Source organism: Gobius niger, assembly GCF_951799975.1.
Source record: "Gobius niger genome assembly, chromosome: 9".
NCBI classification, from domain to species: domain Eukaryota; kingdom Metazoa; phylum Chordata; class Actinopteri; order Gobiiformes; family Gobiidae; genus Gobius; species Gobius niger.
In genome coordinates this window covers 21570198-21589597 of record NC_136860.1, presented here as the reverse complement: position 1 = coordinate 21589597, position 19400 = coordinate 21570198, and the positions used below count along the sequence as shown (strand labels likewise).

General features: G+C 39.6%; 1 protein-coding gene and 1 long non-coding RNA gene across 6 annotated transcripts in view; one reads left to right on the top strand and one right to left on the bottom strand.

Annotated features, from left to right (window-relative positions):
- Nucleotides 1–19400, top strand: part of LOC306968219 — a 307048-nt gene that overhangs the window by 224366 nt on the left and 63282 nt on the right. The window lies entirely within an intron of this gene.
- Nucleotides 11735–19400, bottom strand: part of dachd (dachshund d) — a 97671-nt gene continuing 90005 nt past the window's right edge. For 4 of the 5 annotated variants that reach the window (XM_079563538.1, XM_079563539.1, XM_079563541.1 and 1 more), the window contains exon 11: nucleotides 11736–13234. In XM_079563538.1, coding sequence (XP_079419664.1) covers nucleotides 13197–13234 — 38 coding nt within the window. In that variant the 3' untranslated portion in view covers nucleotides 11736–13196. Of the gene's footprint in view, nucleotides 13235–19400 lie in introns of all 5 variants that reach the window. The other variant, XM_079563540.1, reaches the window with a different exon arrangement.

Genomic DNA, 19400 nt, shown 5'->3' with positions numbered 1-19400 from the left:
AGTGGAGAGTGGAACATTGTTGAAAGCGAAGTAAGATCATACAGCCTTTTTGTTAGACAGGTTTGTTTATGGGTTATGCTGATGCACATTTCTTGATCTCAATGGCTTCTCTGATCCAGCTGTGATACTTGTCACTTTCAGCGCAGATGATCCTGGCAGTGTCTGCGTACATTGGTGTATGAATGAGAGTATGAATGGGTGAGTGGATCCTTGCTGTAAAGCGCTTTGAGTGCCAAATGTAGGTGGAAAAGCGCTATATAAGTGGAGACCATTTACCAATGTCCCAGTTCATGATGTGGTTCACCTTCTTGCAACAATCCGATATCTATGATCCGGGACGAGGGTACACCTTATCCCACTCCTGGGATGCCGTCCTGGAGAAGGCGTCTGTCAGTACGGGGCGCAATCTCTTACTACTAACTGGCAAATCCATGTAAGCTGCATACCACATGTCACTGTCACCACCATGTGACGCTTCTGAGGAAGATCACAGGAAGTGATCGTAAGCAGGTAAACAAAACTTCTGTCTTACTAAAAGAAGTTGCGTGTGATTGTGTATGGACTGTGTATGGTGTTCTACGTATAAAACCCATCTATGTTAGAATTGGTCCACAACAAACAGTTTTAAACTTCACTCCATTCATCATTGTTTGTACACGCACACACACACACACACACACACACACACACACACAAAAATCAGGTGCAGGGCCATTGAACTTCCCGTCATCACTTCTATGCATTGTAGGTAGCTGGAGTATCACTCAACAGATCTAGGTCTTATATTCAAACTGACAGAAAACGCTGCCAAAGCCCCCTCCAATGCATTCCCTTTAAGTAATTTAAATCAATCAGTTTCCCTATTAGTTTCAGAGAGAACCCAGAGTAAGACAGGGGGGACATGCAATATCCACTCAGAGGCCACATACATCAAATGGCCCAAGCATTTAACCCCCAACTCTGTTTCTCTGAAGACACAAACCACTCTGACACCGTATTTATTCACTTGCATCTTATTCTCGCTGACTCCACTGTGCAAATACAAATGACAAGGAATGATCCGAGAAGGCAGCGCTGCTTAAAATGTGAAGAAAAAAAAAACATACCATTACAATATTTCACACAGGGTTCTTTTATCTCCGCCTAAACCTTTACACAACAGGGCTCTGAGCCGCGTGAGTGATATGATGGCAGCTAATGCTAATGCACTCATTTCAGCTGATGTGCATTAAAAGAGAGCTGACTGACAAATTTAATGTAAAAGCCAGGTAGAGAGGGCGAGCGGGGTGTGGAGAGAGAGTGAGAGAGAGGCCTGCATGACTTCCTCTGTGTGCACATCACGTCTCCTTTCCCTAAGCTCAATTACAGGATTGATACTCAGAGAGGAAACTTCATCATGTTGTACAGATGTCTTCACTGGAGGAAGAGGGACACGCCGCATGTTGTCGTTTAACGTGACATGGTCGGCTTTCGTTCGAAACAAGCCAAATCAGGAACAGTTGGCCGATACATTTCATTCAAGCGTGGGTCATGGTCCAATCTGAGCCATGCAAAAAATATTTCTTTTTATCCCACTTAATTAAATAATCGAGGCAACATTTTATACCATTACAAGCCAAGAGCGTTTTCTTTTTCATTTACAGGAAATACCTTTTTTGTTCCATAAATGCAGCTTTTATTCGTGAATTAGTGATTTGTATGGATTTGGCTTAGATTTTCAACCTGATCCTCTTAAGCAAGGCATATGTCAAGCTGCATTCAGATTAACACCATATGATGTAATAACAGCACAAAATGTAAATAATTTTCACTTCTGTGTAATAAAACCTCATTATCTCATAAAGTGCGTTAAATTAATTAATTCATTTTGTAGCACTTTGTTGAAAGCACCAATGTATGGCTTTGTACCAGTGCATACTGCTGGTTAAGAGGGCGCGGTCTGTGGTCGGGGGGCACTGGACTCTGTCGAGGCAGTGGTTGAAAGGTGCATGAGGAGAAAGGCTATCTATCTATCTATCTATCTATCTATCTATCTATCTATCTATCTATCTATCTATCTATCTATCTATCTATCTATCTATCTATCTATCTATCTATCTATCTATCTATCTATCTATCTATCTATCTATCTATCGCTCTATCTATATCTATCTTCAGAGGAGCACTGAAGGCAGTACTCTAGTTTACCCCACCTCCAAAAACATGCTGGTCAGCTTTGGCCCACAATGATAGCGTGCTCAGGCGCGGTTGGGAAACTGTATGATAACAAATAAAGCACTTAAATAACTTATATATCACACCCTCCTTCTGAGTGGCTAAGAATAATAATGGTTCTTATTCATCTGATTCTTCTTCTTAATGGTTAGGGAAAGTGTTCTTGTCTTTGTCTTGTGGTCTGAACAATTAAGGTAATTACTATCGAGATTCTTATGAGTGAAATGATTACATGTATATAGCACTTTTCTACCTATATTAGGCACTCAACGAGCCATACATCAAGGAACCGCTCACCATTCACACTCATTCATACAACACTATGTCTCCTATTACAAATGTGACAGTGGGACAAAAATGAAATGCAACAACTTTTTTCAGACAGTGAGACAGTTCAATGATTGCTGTGTGACAAGCTTAAGGCTCAGACCGATAAAAGTAACAAACTCTGCCATGATCTGAAGTCTGTAAAAAGTTGTATCGGTTTCAGACATTATTAGATGGAGGTAAGAGACAGGATAAAACTATCTAACTGTGTAAATTAATGTGAAACAACAACTAGTAAACAATTATATTCTTTGAGTGAGCAATTCAGCCGCTTCTAGTAAACATTTTTTTACAGCCCAGACAGCCCTATAAAGTGCTTTAGGCATCATTGGTCTCAGCCATCATTAGCCAGGGCTTGTGTGTAAATCTAAATGAAACCACAGCCCTAGTGTTAGCACAGACACCAGTCCCATATACTTTGCACCGTCCCGCTCACACATGAAGACTACTCTCACAACAATGGCCATGCTCAGCTTTAATTTCATTAGCTTTTGTCTTTGCAAATGCCAAGTCCTGTTTTGCCTCAAGAACATCTCTCTTAATCACGTTCCATCCAGGCTGTGTCTTTCATCTCAATCTCACAGTCATGGCTCCTGCCCAAGTATATTTTGCTGTAAGGTAAAAGAGAGCTGAAGAAGAAAAAAAGGAAAGCAGGCTTGCGCACACTTCCAACAAGGGAAATGCAATGACAAAAGCCCAGCTCTCATCTCTGTCATATGAAATGATGTTTGGTGTTTAGCGGCGTGCTACCAATGTGTGTGTGTGTGTGTGTGTGAGAGAGTGTGTGTGTCTGCGGGGCTCAGATCCATGTTGTTTGGTTTGCTTCTTCCATTAAGAGAGCTGTAAAGCAGAGGGAACAGATGGCTGCTGGCCCACTCTGTCCTGCATCCTCTCACAACTGCCACACTTCCTGTGCCGCCATTAATCTTCCCTCACTACTCCTGCAGCACAACTTTATTAAAACAACTCAAGAGAGAGCCAACAACAAGCACGGCACAGCTGTCAGGAGCAAAAGACAGAACCATCCGTCCACACAAGAACGGCCCCGCATTTTGAGACGCATCTGTAAAACAACTCGACGAAAGGCTCCAGTTCGGCTTTGAAGCACTCGCCGCCGTAGTCGTGAAGGAGACACAGTAAATGCTCATTAGAACACAGCTGGAACTGCTGCTGGAGAGACTTCATGGGCGTACTCTGTCAAACTTAAATATGGGAACCACCATCTCAGCCTGCAGCAGACTACTGTTTGGAGTCGAGACAGAGTGCTGCGTAACAGTGAAGTTTGCTTCAGAGATTTGAAGGGATAATTATGGGCAAAAGTTATCAAAATGCATTTAAGAGGACAGAATGGCAGTCGGCAGTGTTGTGGTCTGCATATATTCAAAACTTCAAGAACTTCATTGGACAAAATATTGATTTAAAAAAGTCAGTTAAAGAACAAAAGCAGAGGATTCTTGAGATGTAGAAACATAGATGTACCACCCAACTATAGAGGAACTCTTCAAAACCTAGTCGAAGTTTAAAGGAAACCTCCAAACGGGGGTGAAGTTGGAAGCTACCGAGCGCTGTCACGGGTACGCACAAAAACCAGACAGGTACCCATCAACTCGTCAAAGCTCAGGTAAGAACAAATGTCAGTATGGAAAAACGGTGGCCTGTTCCTTTAAGAGTTCCTGTATGCAAGATCAGGCATAACATTATGAACACCTAATGCAGTCTCTTACACACCGGATGAACTGTGTAATGTGACATTTTTAGAACCAGTTAATTGATCACTGAAAGTTTGGCTTTGGGATAGGCACAACGTGAGCAGCCTTCCACCCCATATACATCATCTGTCAACCACTTTTGATAGATCGTGACCACTGCAGACTGGGAACATCCCACAAGAGCTGAAGCTCAGGACATACTGTGACTCAGTCGTTGATCCTTGTCAAATTTTTTGGAAAAAAAACAACAATGAACAATATATTAGTGATTGGTTACATGACCAAAATGTTAAAAGTGCATGTCACTGTATTACTCATTCATGTTTATCTTAGGCAGATATAGGCATTGTTTAGTTTTGAGGATGTTATACATAAAAATAATAAAATCTTTTTCGCGCGCATTTCTTCCGATTTTTGTCGTTTTTTTTATTTCCACCGGAGGAGATTTATTACCACTTCTCAGCTGTGTCCACATTTACATGAAAAATGTACGTCAAAACAAATATTGTGTAATTGTGGCTCTATTTGGCCTTGCTCTATAAGTCCGTAGCAGTCAGCGGGTAAATAGAAAGATCAATTCCTATTGAAATTATTGAAATCAAGAACTCCAGGAGCCAGAGATAAAAAGGGAAGAGGAAACCTTCTTCTTGTAGATCCCCTTTAATTGGAAAGTCATTCCTTCAGGGTATTCTAATGGTTCTGAGGGAAGATTGCAAACTCAAGTTGATGAGCTGGGGGGAGGTTAATAACTGCGTGTGCTGTTTGTGTGTGTCTGACCCGGCATGTTGTCTTTGGTGCTCAGCCGTCGCCTCCCGGATGACACAGGCGCCAAATGAAGAGTAATCCACCATCCCTCTATCTCTCACGCCCGTGGTCATCCATCTGCTATCTGGGGGGGTGTCGCCCAGCTCTGGGTCAAACTAAATTAACCAGCCCTCGCTCACAATTGTACAAATGTAATTGACTTAATAGAAGTAACCCTGGTGATTTGGAAGACTGTGGTCGTGAGTAATTTTGCCTTATAGCTCAAAGACAGACACTTCACATCTAGAGCATCTTCCAGGGCTAATACAACCACTGATGGACTGTTCTGTAACTGAAAATGAGCAAGGGGAAGGTGGTAAAAATGTTGTGTTAATATAACTGTAGCTTACTGGAGATTCACAGATATGTCATGAATACTGTATAAGAATATGTTTAAAATTGTCAACTGAAATAAGCCATATCCCGGTACTTCAATATGGTCACCGATTAAAGTGTCGTCTTCTGGACAATTACTCTGTTCTTTTGGAAATACTACACTAGGCTCTAACCTGAAGTGTGAGCAATATATTTAGTGTTTTAGTGTAATAACAAGAGGAATGAAAAAAATATGGTCACACAATTAGGTCTAAAGAAAAAAACGGTATTGTTATAAGTATTTGTGTAGAGGAGTACAGCAGATGAATACTGACAACATTTTTAAAAATTAACTTGTGTTGTGGATTATTGACATAATGAGAAAAAACATTAGCAAGTTTTATGAAAATAAGGCCGAAATTGTCTATATCTGTCGCAACAAAAGCCTGCATTTCATTTCAGAGAGCATTGTTAACTACACACTTGTCTTTGAATAAAGAATAAGTTTTGCCTAAAACTTATTCTGCACAGTTTTACTTTTGTTATTAGGGGCAGCAGTTGTGTGATCATTATGACAGTTTTATATACCGGATTTTCCGGACTATAAGTCGCTCCGGAGTATAAATCGCATCAGCCAAAAAATGTATAATGAAGAAGAAAAAAACATATATATATAAGTCGCTACGGAGTATAAGTCGTACCAGCCTTGACAACTGGGCATGGAGGCGTAAATTGCACCGTTTACAAGCCTCTTCCGCCATCAAGTTGTCCAAGCTCTGATTTTTGAACTCGTTCCTCAAGCTATGGCCAGTCCTTCACAAACTTCTCGCTCACTCCAAACTTTCTGCAGCTCGATTACCGTTTTTTAAATCTTCAATGGTACAGGAGTTGCAGATACTGCGGTACACAAGCCTAGAGCGCCCTCTAGCGGCGGTCAGTGTGAAAATTATAAACATGTGAAATGATATATTTTGATATATAAGTTGCACCTGAGTATAAGTCGCACCCCCAGGAAAACTATGAGTCCGGAAAACACGGTATTCTGTATATTGGATGCCCCTCCTATCATATTCAGCCTCATTACTGTGACAGGATGGGTCTTCACTTTCTTAACCAGGGACACAACAATGTGTTCAGGCTGGGCCCGAACCAACAATCTTACAGATTCCCAGACAAAACCTCCTCTTCTATAGATGCCACAGTTACTATGATTAAAAAAAATACATTTAAAAAAAAGATAAATTTCAAAAGGCACAACATTGTTCCTCTCCTCAATTGATTCTGTTTTTATATCAACGTGGCATTCTCGACCAGACAGCGCACCACAAATGGAAGCTTCTTTTTTTCCGCCTCCCCTTTCCCCAAACCTGGACCGAGACCTTTCTGCATTAGCTTGTTGACATTAAAGCAACATGAGGCTGAGGCATTTCCATTGAAGAAACTTGTTGACATAGTTATCAGACATCAGAGAGGCTTGTGTCATTTTGAAAAGGGCCTTATGAGAGCTATTGAGATGTTATAGGTCGTGTTGGCTCCAAATATCACAAAAGGATGAAGAGGATGAACACACATTGACTGAAAAGACTGAGAGAAAGAGAGAGAGAGGGGAAAAAAACCTGCATCTCTGGAGAATGGAAAGCGCTTGGATCCATTTCCGCCGGAGAAGCGCAGAGTTAAAAGGTGGCCCCTGTACAAATGAAACTCAATTTCACGCCACATTATCCCTCCCCTGTTCTCTTCCCTGGCTTTCATTTTCATTAAGACCAGAGACAATCATAAATTAATAATTACTGTCCAATGTCTAAGCGCAAGCCACAGTCCTATAGCCCTCCCCCTTTTAGCCTCTGCACCGGCTCTTCATGTTCACGCTTGCAAAATGTTAATCTAGGCAAACGTGGCCCAGGCCCTTGTCAGATAAAAGTGTTTTGTAGTGTGGCTAATACATAATGGTGGGATCTGATTAGGTGACATTAGTCCTATCTGTAAGACAATCAACCTGCACCTCCCTAATGTCTCTCCAACATCTCAGGGCACTGCTGAGTAATCAGGGGACAGACAACATTACGGCTCTTACTAAATGGATATATGGTTGGATATGCCTGATGATAAAAAGGCACATTACGCACATTACCAAGGGTTAAAGGGAAGGTAAGCCATTTTGTTCCCAGGTTTTGGTTATCTATTAGCATACGGTTATACTCATGAAGACCATACTAGTCATGCTTTTTATTTAGTTATTATTCAATATTAAGAACACTTAAATAATAGTTGTAGTTAACAGTAGATGGAGTCAAAAGTAAGTCAGTAAATTATTTATAGGGCACATTGTCACAAAGGGCTTCACATAGTAGATAGAGCACACATAAAACATGTAAAACATAAGCCAAAATACACATGTCAATCAGAAAACACAGTGAGTAAGGGAGTTTGCTCCAAAGATTGGTTTCCACGAGTTTGAAAGCAAGTTCAATGCATCATATATGCCCTGAGGATCTCCGATTCTGAGGCGAGTCTGAGGTCTTACGATGTAGGCAGGAGACATGCAGGGCTCAGAACATCAGCAGCAGGGTTTTAAAGTGAACACAATGCTCAATGTAACCAATGAAGGGTTTCCAAAACAGGTGTGATGCGGGCCCTCCTATTTGTGCGAGTCAGAAGCAACTCAATTGTGTACAGTCTGGATATAGGATAATTATTTATTTTTGAGGCAGGTGAAGAGGCTGTTGCAGCAGCGCGGAGACAAATCCATAGAGCCATCATCTTAAGCTCTTCTTTGGAGATGATGGATCAGTGATGCAGCTGGAAGACGCTGTTCTTGACCAACTGTTTAGAAAGGTGTTCCTGGGACAGAAAGGATCACTCCACAACTTCACAACTTGGTTTTAACTAAGAGGCTCAGGTCGTCTCTGTTTTAAGTTTACCTGTAGGCAGGTATAACTTAAAGGCACAGGCCATCATTTTTCCATACTGAGAAATGTTCTTACCTGAGCTTAGACGAGTTGATGCGTACATGTCTGTATTTTGTGCATGCCCTCAGTCACGCAAAAAGACCAAAGATGCTGTGTTAGCATTTGGCCTCTCCCAGCATATTCCTATGGACCCAAATGGGTAGAAGTTAGAAGCGACCAAGCTCTTCCATAGGCATGCACAAAGATCAGACAGGTATGTATCAACTCGTCTAAGCTCATGTAAGAACACATCACAGTATGTAAAAAACGTGGCCTGTTCCTTTAATCACTGCTTCATCAGCAAATAAATGGACAAAAACACTCACCACGAAAGTACTATGGTTATTGTTCCTAGGGTCCAGGATGTGCATTGCATGAGGGCCTATATACTAGGGGTTAGATCACAGAGAAAATTGTGGCCTGCCTCAGTCCCAGCTTCAACATTTCTACCATTCTCTCCTCTCACTTTTCTCTCCATTTCACACTATACTGTACAGTTCAATAAAGCCTAATGGCAAAAGAAAGATACAAACAGACAAAAAAGAAAAAGGCCACATGGCCAAAGTTACGGGAAAAGGCTTCATCCAACCATGACATGCAATAGAAATTGGTGCAAAGTGGTAGAAAAAGAATGCCTAAAATGATTTAATGATAGTAAAAATTAAACATGGGCGATGTATGACCCCAGGAGGAGTAAGTGAAGCAGTGCGGATGCTGATGCTAGTGGCGCAAACAAAACTTAATGCGTTATAATAATATTTAGCACATTCAAGATGTATTAAGTTTCTTTAGTGGGAGTTATTCATATGTGAAAAACAAACCACATTTTTAAAGTGTGACGTCAAGTCAAGCCGACAGTGAAATTGCAGCCAGGATCATGCGGAATAATCATGTCTGTGTGATGTCTTCATGAGCACATCTCGACATCAAGACAAGTGTAAATAAACACGCTCTTTCCAACGCACTGAATATGCAATCAGCACTGTTCTCTCCACACTACAGCGGCACTAAACAACACGGCTATATAATGCACGTTTGGTATTTAAAGTCTCTGTGCCTCTTGGTCATATTTGTACGGAATTGAATTTATTACAAAATGCGCAGTGATATGGAACATGTAGCTCGGGGGCCCTCTTGCTTTTCCTGAGTGTTCAAAAGGCATCGCGTAGAGAAATAAACTGAATATCTAAGTAATAGTTTTTAATCTTCTGCTTCAGCAAAAAATAAAGGAGCGAGATGTGAAATCGGGGCAAGGGTGTGGCAACATGGAAAATCCTGTATGAAAAATGTGACTTTTGCACACAAATAATCCTTAATATAAAAAAGATGAGAACAATGAATCCATGCAGAAAAAATGTAATTCACTTAACAACCTTTAACGCACCTTAGATAAAAGCATGATTGTCAGTAAATGCACACAAAACCTACTGTGCACAAAGCAATTGGACAGATAACTGAATAAGTAACATTGCCAGACTAATCTTGTGCTTCAGCAAAGTAGACAGGGATAGTCATTAAAAAGCTGAAGTGGGTTTGATGTCAGACTTTTTATCACTCGACAATGAACTTTGGAAACAAAGTGCCCCAGTGTAAACGGAGCTGGAAGCATGCCTTTATGATTGATTGCCCATTGTGTGTCATATTGTTCTTTCAAGGTTGATTGAAACTTTAACCTCATTTTTTACACCAAGCCGGAAAAAGAGGCTTGAAAAATCCCAGGCCTTGAATTATTGTTACTTACAATGCAGTGCTGAATTATGCAGCAATCAGTCAATTATTCATCTGTGTGACTGTGTTAAGGCCACGCTGTAAAAGGCATTCATGGCCCAGTGCTGTGTCAACACTTTTCACTCAGAACTGCTTATCGGAGACATTTGTTTCTCAGTGTCAGTTTGCTGTTTTTGATGCATTTTAAAAGCCGTACCTATTGCCGGTTTGAGCGCAAATGATCCCAGAGGGCAGCTATTGTTTTATTAGGCCAACGCTAATATTGTCTTTGAAATGGTAGTATGAATGATAATAAGAGGTTTTACAAGGGCAGTGAGCATAGAGAAGTAAGAATGTGTTCTGAGACATTCTGATTAATACAATACATTGTTTTGTATTCAAGCACCACGATCTAACGGTTTAATAAGATTGTATCCACACAATTACGAGTCAGAGAATGCATATATTAAGACCCATACTTTCCCAAGTGTTTACATTTTTATTTGTTTTATATAGTTGTACTTATCGCACTGTGGGGTGACTGGTGTTGTGATATTGAGGTGAAAAAAGTAGTAGTTTGATTGATTGATTGATTGATTGATTGATTGATTGATTGATTGATTGATTGATTGATTGATTGATTGATTGATTGATTGATTGATTGATTGATTGATTGTACTTGTTTGTTTGCAGTGGCGTTCCGATTATGGATTTTGTAATTATACATTTGATTTGTATCATTTAAAAAAAAAAATGGCACACTGTGCAACATTTTGTACTTTAATGTGGCCACCACTTCAAAACATTCTCTTAATGAGAAGCTCAACACAGAAAATGCAACTGCAGTGGGTAATCAAAGAAAGTTACAGTCAAGTATGAGGAGAGGTGAGTAGCTCACAGCAAAAGCACATGTACATTTATGAGGTACTTTTGAATACGAGCGATCGCTGTTATTGTTTACTTCCGCAATTTTCGCCGGATGTTTGGTAGGCAGCTGATGCATACAGGCCTCTAACTCGGTTTTATAAAATGATAGATCTGTTTCAGCGCAAGAGAAGCAATATGAAAATGTAAAATGTCTACCATGGCCAACGGATGTGACGACATCGCGATCGCTCGTATGATTTGTCATAAAAGAAACGCTTGTGTTTCAATTTTATTTATTCAGAATCTCTTTTTCACAAGTGTCCTGGCCCCAGAGGAAACAATATTGCATGTTTTTTGAAGGCCATTAAATAATATTCTTAACAAGAAGCTAACTTTGTAATGCACTTGAAGCCACACCCGTAACATTTCACCCAATATAGAGAATAAATATACACATTTATTGAAATAGATAGAACCTAAAAAACAAACATATGTGTTTTTGCTGCGGGAGGCACCTCTGACCTGACGGTAACTTTGCTGGGAGCAGGGACGTCTCCCGCTCGTCTCCATGGAGATGTTGACTAAAGGCAGCCAAATATGAGATTTTAAAAGGTCCTCATCCAAATCCATTCCTGGATTATTCACTGCATTTTCTGCATCTAGCTGTGTCTAGCATGTTCTGAATTGCTGGCAAGAGTCTAATCCAAAAGGTCCCACAGTGTGTCTTTAAAATATGTTATACACTTGTACCATTTCATTGTCTGAAATGACTTAGAAAGGCACAAAAAATGTTACTGTACCATTGAGTGTATTGGATAAACAAACATACACATAATTCTATCATCAACATGTTAACTTTATTTGAATTTGAAGTACAATGAAGAGATGATTCGAGAAGCTATATAAGTTATCAGTGACAACAGACCTAGACACTCCATTGAGAACAAAAAGAACAAACACATTGTGAACATGGGACACTCCTCTTGCTCCTGGTCACTCCTCCCAGTCTCTGATTGTAACACAGAAAGTCTAAACTGCAGCGACATCAGCTTATGTCTAGTATTATACATAGGTGTTTCAGCACCAAAAAGTCTTCAAAAAGTCTTTAGGGAAAGCAACGGGAAAACGTCAACTTAAGATGAGAATTATTTTTCCATCAAGAGATACCATGAAATACAAGTACAAAAGAAGTTTGGGATTAGCAAATGTTCTGTGTTGGAGTTTGTCGGATTTGATTGTTTTAATTTTTTTTTCCCTCAGCTCATCACATCGTTTTGCATTTACGTTTTTATACAAAGCATTGAGGTGTGTGTGACTAACATGGCAAAATGTACAGTTAATCCCAAGAAATATTACCTTTGTTACAAATGTTACAGTCCTATTGAAAGTCTTCAAAGTGAAAGTGTTGGATATCATGTTGTCAAAATCATCCTGGGGTCGCTGGTGTGGCATGGACCCGCGGGACTGGTTCAGCACAATATAGGATTTATTAAATATCATAATTCCAGGACAAACATTTACATGCCTGCATGCTTTCTCACCAAAATGGCAGCTATAGGAAAAAGGATGACGGCTCAGAAATAGAAGGAAACAGAACGATGGGGTTTATATAAATGGCGGTATTGTTTTGCCTAATAGCTCTAACTGCATACACAATACCTCTTAACGTTATATACACATACGCCATGATCCGCTCCGTGTGATAGAGGGACTCCTCCTATATGTACAACAATTGTAAAAAGGAAACTTGATTGTATTGTCATCTAATTTAGAAAACTTCAGTCTTTTTCTTGCGCTAAACACATGGATACGATTCACATTTTTTTTTACTCTCTCCACAATCTCCACGTCTTAGCTTCTCGAAAATTCAAATTGAAATACAAAACGAAAAAAACCTTCAATTTTACTTTCGAAGCTTTTCTCGCTGGCTGAGGATACAGTATAAAAACTTCAGTGCTGTGAATTTTAGTTATTACCAACAGTGTACCATTGGTAGGATTTGACTGTGCTCAATAGTATGTGTGTGTATCTTTCGCATAAGCCAACCGACTTCATCAATCTACTCCATGTTGGCTTAAGCGAGAAGAAAGGTTTGCCTACATTCGACTCCTCCAGCATTTGGGTGAACACAGCATTTCCATCCCTACAAGCAGCATGACTTTTTGATTCAGTAAACCAGGCTCGTAAAAATCTCTGTGGGTATTCCCTCTTATATTTTCTTTATATTGATTTGAAGTTTTTTCTTTCTTTCTTTCGTTTTTTTTTTTTTTTTTTTTTATGTTTTCCCCGCAGATCCTCGGCCTGATCAGTACATCACTGTAGTCTTCAGGAACAGTCTTCCATCTGCAACACACAGAAGAGCCAAACATTAGACAAAACACCAAACACAATGCCCGCCCACCTGGCTGAAACAGGATGGATCTGGATGTGAGGCAGGAGCTCTAACTGCTGTGCCACCAGGCAGCAAAGGGAGTCAGGCTATATGTGTACATACTATCACTAGTTTATTAAACTCTCAACCCCCACCTGCACCGACCACATTTTCTACAGCTTTACCCAAATCTCAAAGCTTCATGGAAAAAGCATCATCAAAACAGCAACAAAAAAAACAAAAAGTGTCAAAAAAGAACAGAAATATGATGAAAAAGCAACAAAAAAGTGGTAAAAAAGCAACAAAAAAGTGATAACAAAGCAACAAAAAAGTGATAAAAAAGCGACAAATATGTGATAAAAAAGTAACAAAAAATGTATAAAAAAGCAACAAAAAAGTGACAAAAAGCAACAAAAATATGATAAAAAAAGCAACAAAAAAGTGATAGAAAAGCAACAAAAAGGGATAAAAAAGCAACAAAAATGTGATGAAAAAGCAAAACAAAAATAACACAAAAAACAATGACAAAAATGTGACAGAAATGCAACAAAAGAGTGACAGAGGAGTGATAAATAAAGTGTAAATAAAGGTAAATAAAGTGACGGAAACACAGCAACAACGCAAGGAAAAAGATTACACTGACCTATAGGCTGTAAGCTCCAGCTAAGAAGCTTTTAGATTTGGGTAAAGCCAAACTCAAGGCTAAGAGGTTAAACAACCACTCTGGCATTAGCATACTGTAGCACATGGCAGCAATGATTCTTGGCACCGCAGAAAAGATATAGTTAATATTACATAAAGCAAATGCCTATGTATTTAAGTAATTATATGAACTCGAGTCAGAAGCTTCAAATATAATTAGTCTGTAGTATTCATAATTTATAAGCAACAAAGCAGACGCGGGAGCTATCGCACCCACTCAGGAGGCATCTCGCTCGTGTTTAAGACATCTCCGCTGATACGCTTGTTTGAACATAATACGGCACTCATGATGTGGGCCTGCGCTCTAAGTGACATTCGCAGCATTGGAAAGAGCGCTCATTGAAAACGGCACCGGCAAGACACCTCCAACCTAACGAGCTTCGTCCATATACGCTCTTGTCTTTTAGCGTTGTGTCTGCCTGATCGCGCAAGTTCCGACTCTCCCCAACACCGCCCTGGTAAAAGCATCTGTTAGGCTCAACATGAGGACCGTGTTTGACGTTTATTACCGCACCATTTCCGCCACCTTGTTGTACGCTTTTCTGTCTCTGCCGGGGAAGGAAGGGGGAGAGAGCTACAGTAAACGCCTTTATAGGAGGATGCTCGATGGCAGCCGGCCTAAATAATTCAACGCTAAAGAGGAACGCACACAAAGACGTTTAGCGGCGCCAACTTGTTAGACATGACACGGGCTGCGCAAGACATGACATGATTCCTAGTCTGCAGAGGCAGGTGTTTGCGATGGGTGGGGGAACACGTACGGAACGGCGTAGGACGTAAGATGAAAGTGCACCAAAACTATCCATAAAACTACCCATATTTTGGCTTTTATCATTAATAGAATCTAGAATCTCCAAATCCTTACTGATAATCCGATCCCAGGTAGGAACATAGTCTTATACTTTAGTCTTATACCACCAGTGTTGGGGGTAACGGATTACAAAAGTAGTGAGTTACAAAAATATATTACTTTTTTCAGGAAGGAACATAACATACTTAAAGGGACTATACAGAGTTTAAAAATGTCAAAATTATGTATTTTAATCCCTCTACATGTTCCAACAATGTCCTAAGGTGTAGAATGAGCCCAGACCTATTCTTTCACTAAAAAAGGTGTTAATTCGGGTCCGAATTGTCATCATGCACAAGCAAGATATAGAAGGTGCAGTTACAAGTATGACCTGAGGTAGCAGTAGTGAGTATAAAATGGCCAACTTGCATCTAGCCCCTTTAAACAAAATACGGGAATATATTTGTCATTACAATTTAAGTAATTTGAGTCACAAGCGTATTTAATTTATGAATGAAAACATGCCAAAATCCCCCGACATAAAATGCAGCATCAAATCTTACTGGACACTGGTGTATAAGATCTGCAGTTGCATGTAGTTAATGTCGTCAAAACAAAAAATTAGAGAATGGGAAAAGCGAAGGAAAAGTAAATTTTGACTCCATTTTTGCGCGGAACATTACATTATTTCTAATTTCAGTTCATATTTTGCAAAAAGTAGCTCAGAAGTAACTAAAAGTAGTGTAACTCAGGTAAATTTTTCAAACAGTAATATTTAATACAAACATATAACATTTTTTAAACTGTAGCTACTAATATAGAATATATTACAATTTTAAAGTAACTTGCCCAACATTATATACTACTATACCAAAATTTGATATACTGTGAGACATTATTCTACCAAATCAAATGCATTATTTCTAGAGAAGCATAAACAATTGGTCACAAAATGCCACAACTTCTTTCTGAGCTGCACTTGTGCTAAACACATGAGAATCCCCGCTAGTCGTGCGTTTATTGACATTATTTTCTGTAAAGCTTTGTTATATCACATTGAAGTTTAATTTTTCCTTACCCAACATACAATCAATATCTAACGCCTTTTGCAGTTTCTGTTAGTAGCGACGATAGGCGTGTTATGTGTGCAAGTATGTATGTGTTAGGAGTTGGAACCAGGGGGGGTGGGGTGGGCAGGGTGTTGGTGGTGTCTACAAACACACAAGCTAATTACCCAGCACTGCCGTAGGTCTCAAAGGCATTGCACTCTGGCTTGCATTTATTCAAGCAACAACCACCGAATTCTGTGTAAAAGTCATTATAGCATAACACGAAAAGGCTACAAATAACATAAAGCTGGGGAGGGAGGAGCGACAAGAGCGGAGGGGGCCCTGAAGAGCAGAGGGAAATGTGGGCTGAGAAACACCAGCTGATAGCGTACGGATTCACAAGTGTGCATTTAAGTTGTCATAGGGCTACACATAGTCACAGCAGCTGTTTATGGTGTGAACAAGTCAAATTGGGTACTGTGCAGCCCAGTTTTATGGACTTCATTTGTAGGTAGTGGAGAAATCACTGCATTTGACCCACTCTTCATCCTTCAGGAGCATTGGGCGAGACCCTTCGTCAGATCTCAGCCTCAGAGGAGCTCCACTTAGACACGGGAAGAACAAGCAAACTCCAAGTGAGCACGAACCACTAAGCCACCGAGCCGACAAGTTGATCTTTTACAAATCTAATTCCACAATGCAAAAAGAATTTAAATAAATAATCCTGTTTTCTGAAATGAATAAAAGGAGAATAAGCTTAGTGTCCCCTGAATGTGATGGAGGGCTGGAAAGCAATATATTTCACGTTTATTGCAGCTTGTGTGGTATTTTAGGAAATGATGATACACTTTTAGAACCATGGATTACTGTCATTTGTATGTCTGATAGTTGACAGTATATAGTATCATTAGAGTCAATAATATCGTTTATCGCGATACTTTCCTGCCTCAATATATTGAACTTCAAATTTGTTATTGTGACAGGCCTACTTGCAGTCTGAAGTTGATATAGTTTATTATTTATCTAAGTTATGTGTTATATTATGTTGTATAAAACGTGCTATATAAATAGACCTTGACCTTTGATGTTGCACAATTGAACCAAAAACCAAAAACCAAAACCTTGTTGTGAACCTGTTCACTAACAATTGCCAATAAAACAATTCTGATTCTGATTGAAATCACCCTCTTTTTGCAGCCCATTTCCCTTCTCTCTGAAGATGTGGTTATGAATGAAACGCCGAACAGAAGGTTTCAAGTCTACAGTGATTAGAATGCGGTTTTATAACATCTGCCACTTCAGTGTTGCATTCCAAAGAACTTATTCAGAGAAAGGTTTGTTCATAGTCTGAAGATATAAGAGCAATATTGTGCAACGCTGGCACAGAGAATGAAACATCTTGCCTCACACAAGAAAGTCAGTGACGTTTCTTGACACCAACGTTCCATAAAAGGCAAACGGCTCATTAAAAATATGTTCAAACTTTAGTATTTTTATATTCAAATCAAGATGAAAAGTTCATTAAAGAGGATAAATATTTCATTAGATGCTAACTAAAACAAAGGGAATTTTTTTTGGCTTCTCTCAGCATAAAATTCCTTTGAAAGATTAATTAATACATGTAAATTATGCAAATTATGCCCATGCAAATATTTTATGAAGACAATTAAGGGATCCATTAATTACAGCCTTTTTTGCTTCAGTGACATTCATTCATTTAATTTTAATTTCACTTTAACTGTTTTGATGTTTAATCTCGCAACAAAGAACTTTATCTCGGGGAGTGCACGCATGTGGGGCTGGGGTCGCGTAAACCCCAACACCAAAAAACGTCAGTGCGGGAAGATACAGAAGTGAAAAGGGGGGGGGTTTATAAAGATAGGACGGGGGTCGTCGGGTGGGGCGGGGTAGCCGTTGCCAAGCAAATGGTGGGTAAGGTACGGCGCACGACTAAAAGAGCCACGCTTTTCCACTTGGACCCCATTCAAAACACTGCAAAAAGCAATTAATAAACACGGGACTGTTAATATCGTGGAATTAGAGGAGTGTGACAAAAGACAAATAGAAATAATTAGTTCTCGAAAATTATGGCCTCATTATTATTTTTTTTTCTCTCTCTCCCTCTTTGCATTCCCTTACTGTGGAGCTGGAGACTGTACAGCGTGTATTCCTCTCATGCGAGTGATAGGCTTGCTAAACCCCACCCCTCCCTTTCGTGCCTTTTTTTTTTTGCTTGTGTAATTTATCAACATCATTTTTTGCCATTTGAGGTTAATTATACAGTGAGGCTCGCCGAGTAGAGCAGAGGAGAGACATGGGTGGCAGACGAATGCTTCTCTCTAATTGAACAAAAAACACACACACACACACACACGCGTACACAAGACGGAAAAAAAAAAAAACCTTGCAGCCTGTTATTTGCCGCCTTCTTCTTCTTCTCTTCGCGAACGTCGAGTGATTGAGAGAGTGGCCAAATTACACGCTCCGTAGCCGCGTCACAGTGATTCTAACATGATTAAAAAAAAATAATAAGAAAGCTGTGACAAATATCTAATTCACATTTTGTTTTATACGAGAAAGGCTAAATGTAGCAATTTGGAGCAAAATGGAGGGCTATAATTATGCTGTATCTAAACGTTATCTTTTTATGTAAATCATATGGGCCCCCTTTTAAGACTTCAAACATTTGACTGCATGGGATTTTAATTAAGGCGTTTTCTTGGTTTATTTTCATTCTGTGTTATCTATCCATTAAAGTGTTAGAGAAAAGTTGTTCTAGTTTTCTGAGCAAATTACTCGTGGCGGATACAGCAGGACCCCTAGATAAGAAGGTTGAGGTTGGAGTTCTAGCGCATTAAAAGAAAAAATAAATAAATAGGGAGACGTGGAGAGTAATAATGAGGATATTCACCCTCGGTTAAGGTGTCTTGTATCTGGGTAAACACAGATAGTCAGACAGTCTACAGAGGTTATCCTGCCAGCAAAAGCCCCCCTCCCCAAACGTGTACTGCACCCCCAAGGCTAACAAACAAACAAACCATTAAAAATGTACAAGGCTTATTCATAAAATGGATTGATTTGGCCCGTTTATTACTATCAAAGGGGGGATTCCACCGCTTTTTGTGGTTTTATGACTCATTAATGCTTTCAGAGCGGTAAACAAAACATCTACTTTCCCTCCTTATCGGCAAACCCGCTCGATTGGCTGTTAAACTATTTTACTTACGGTGCAATTCTGGATTCTGGCATTGCAATGAAAGAAGAACGTTGGCAATAACGCTGATATTTTTTTGTAGAATCTTGCCCAGATTTTTTTTTTTTTGCACATATAGTACATAACATTAATCAAATGTAGCAAAACTGTGAAAGTGTAGGGAGAGGCAGGAAGCTATAATGGATTATTTTAAAGTCTCCAGTCTTCTGTAACTCTTGTTAAAAGGGTAGTTATTAAGTATTAGTCACTGTAGTATTAACAGGTATCTTAGTGGCTGTGACTAGTTTAGTCTTAGTACAAGTAACAACATTGCAATTGCAGTTGTTTTTAGATTAAAACTAAGCCGCACATAAAATTCGTACTCTTAACTAGGCCTGTCACGA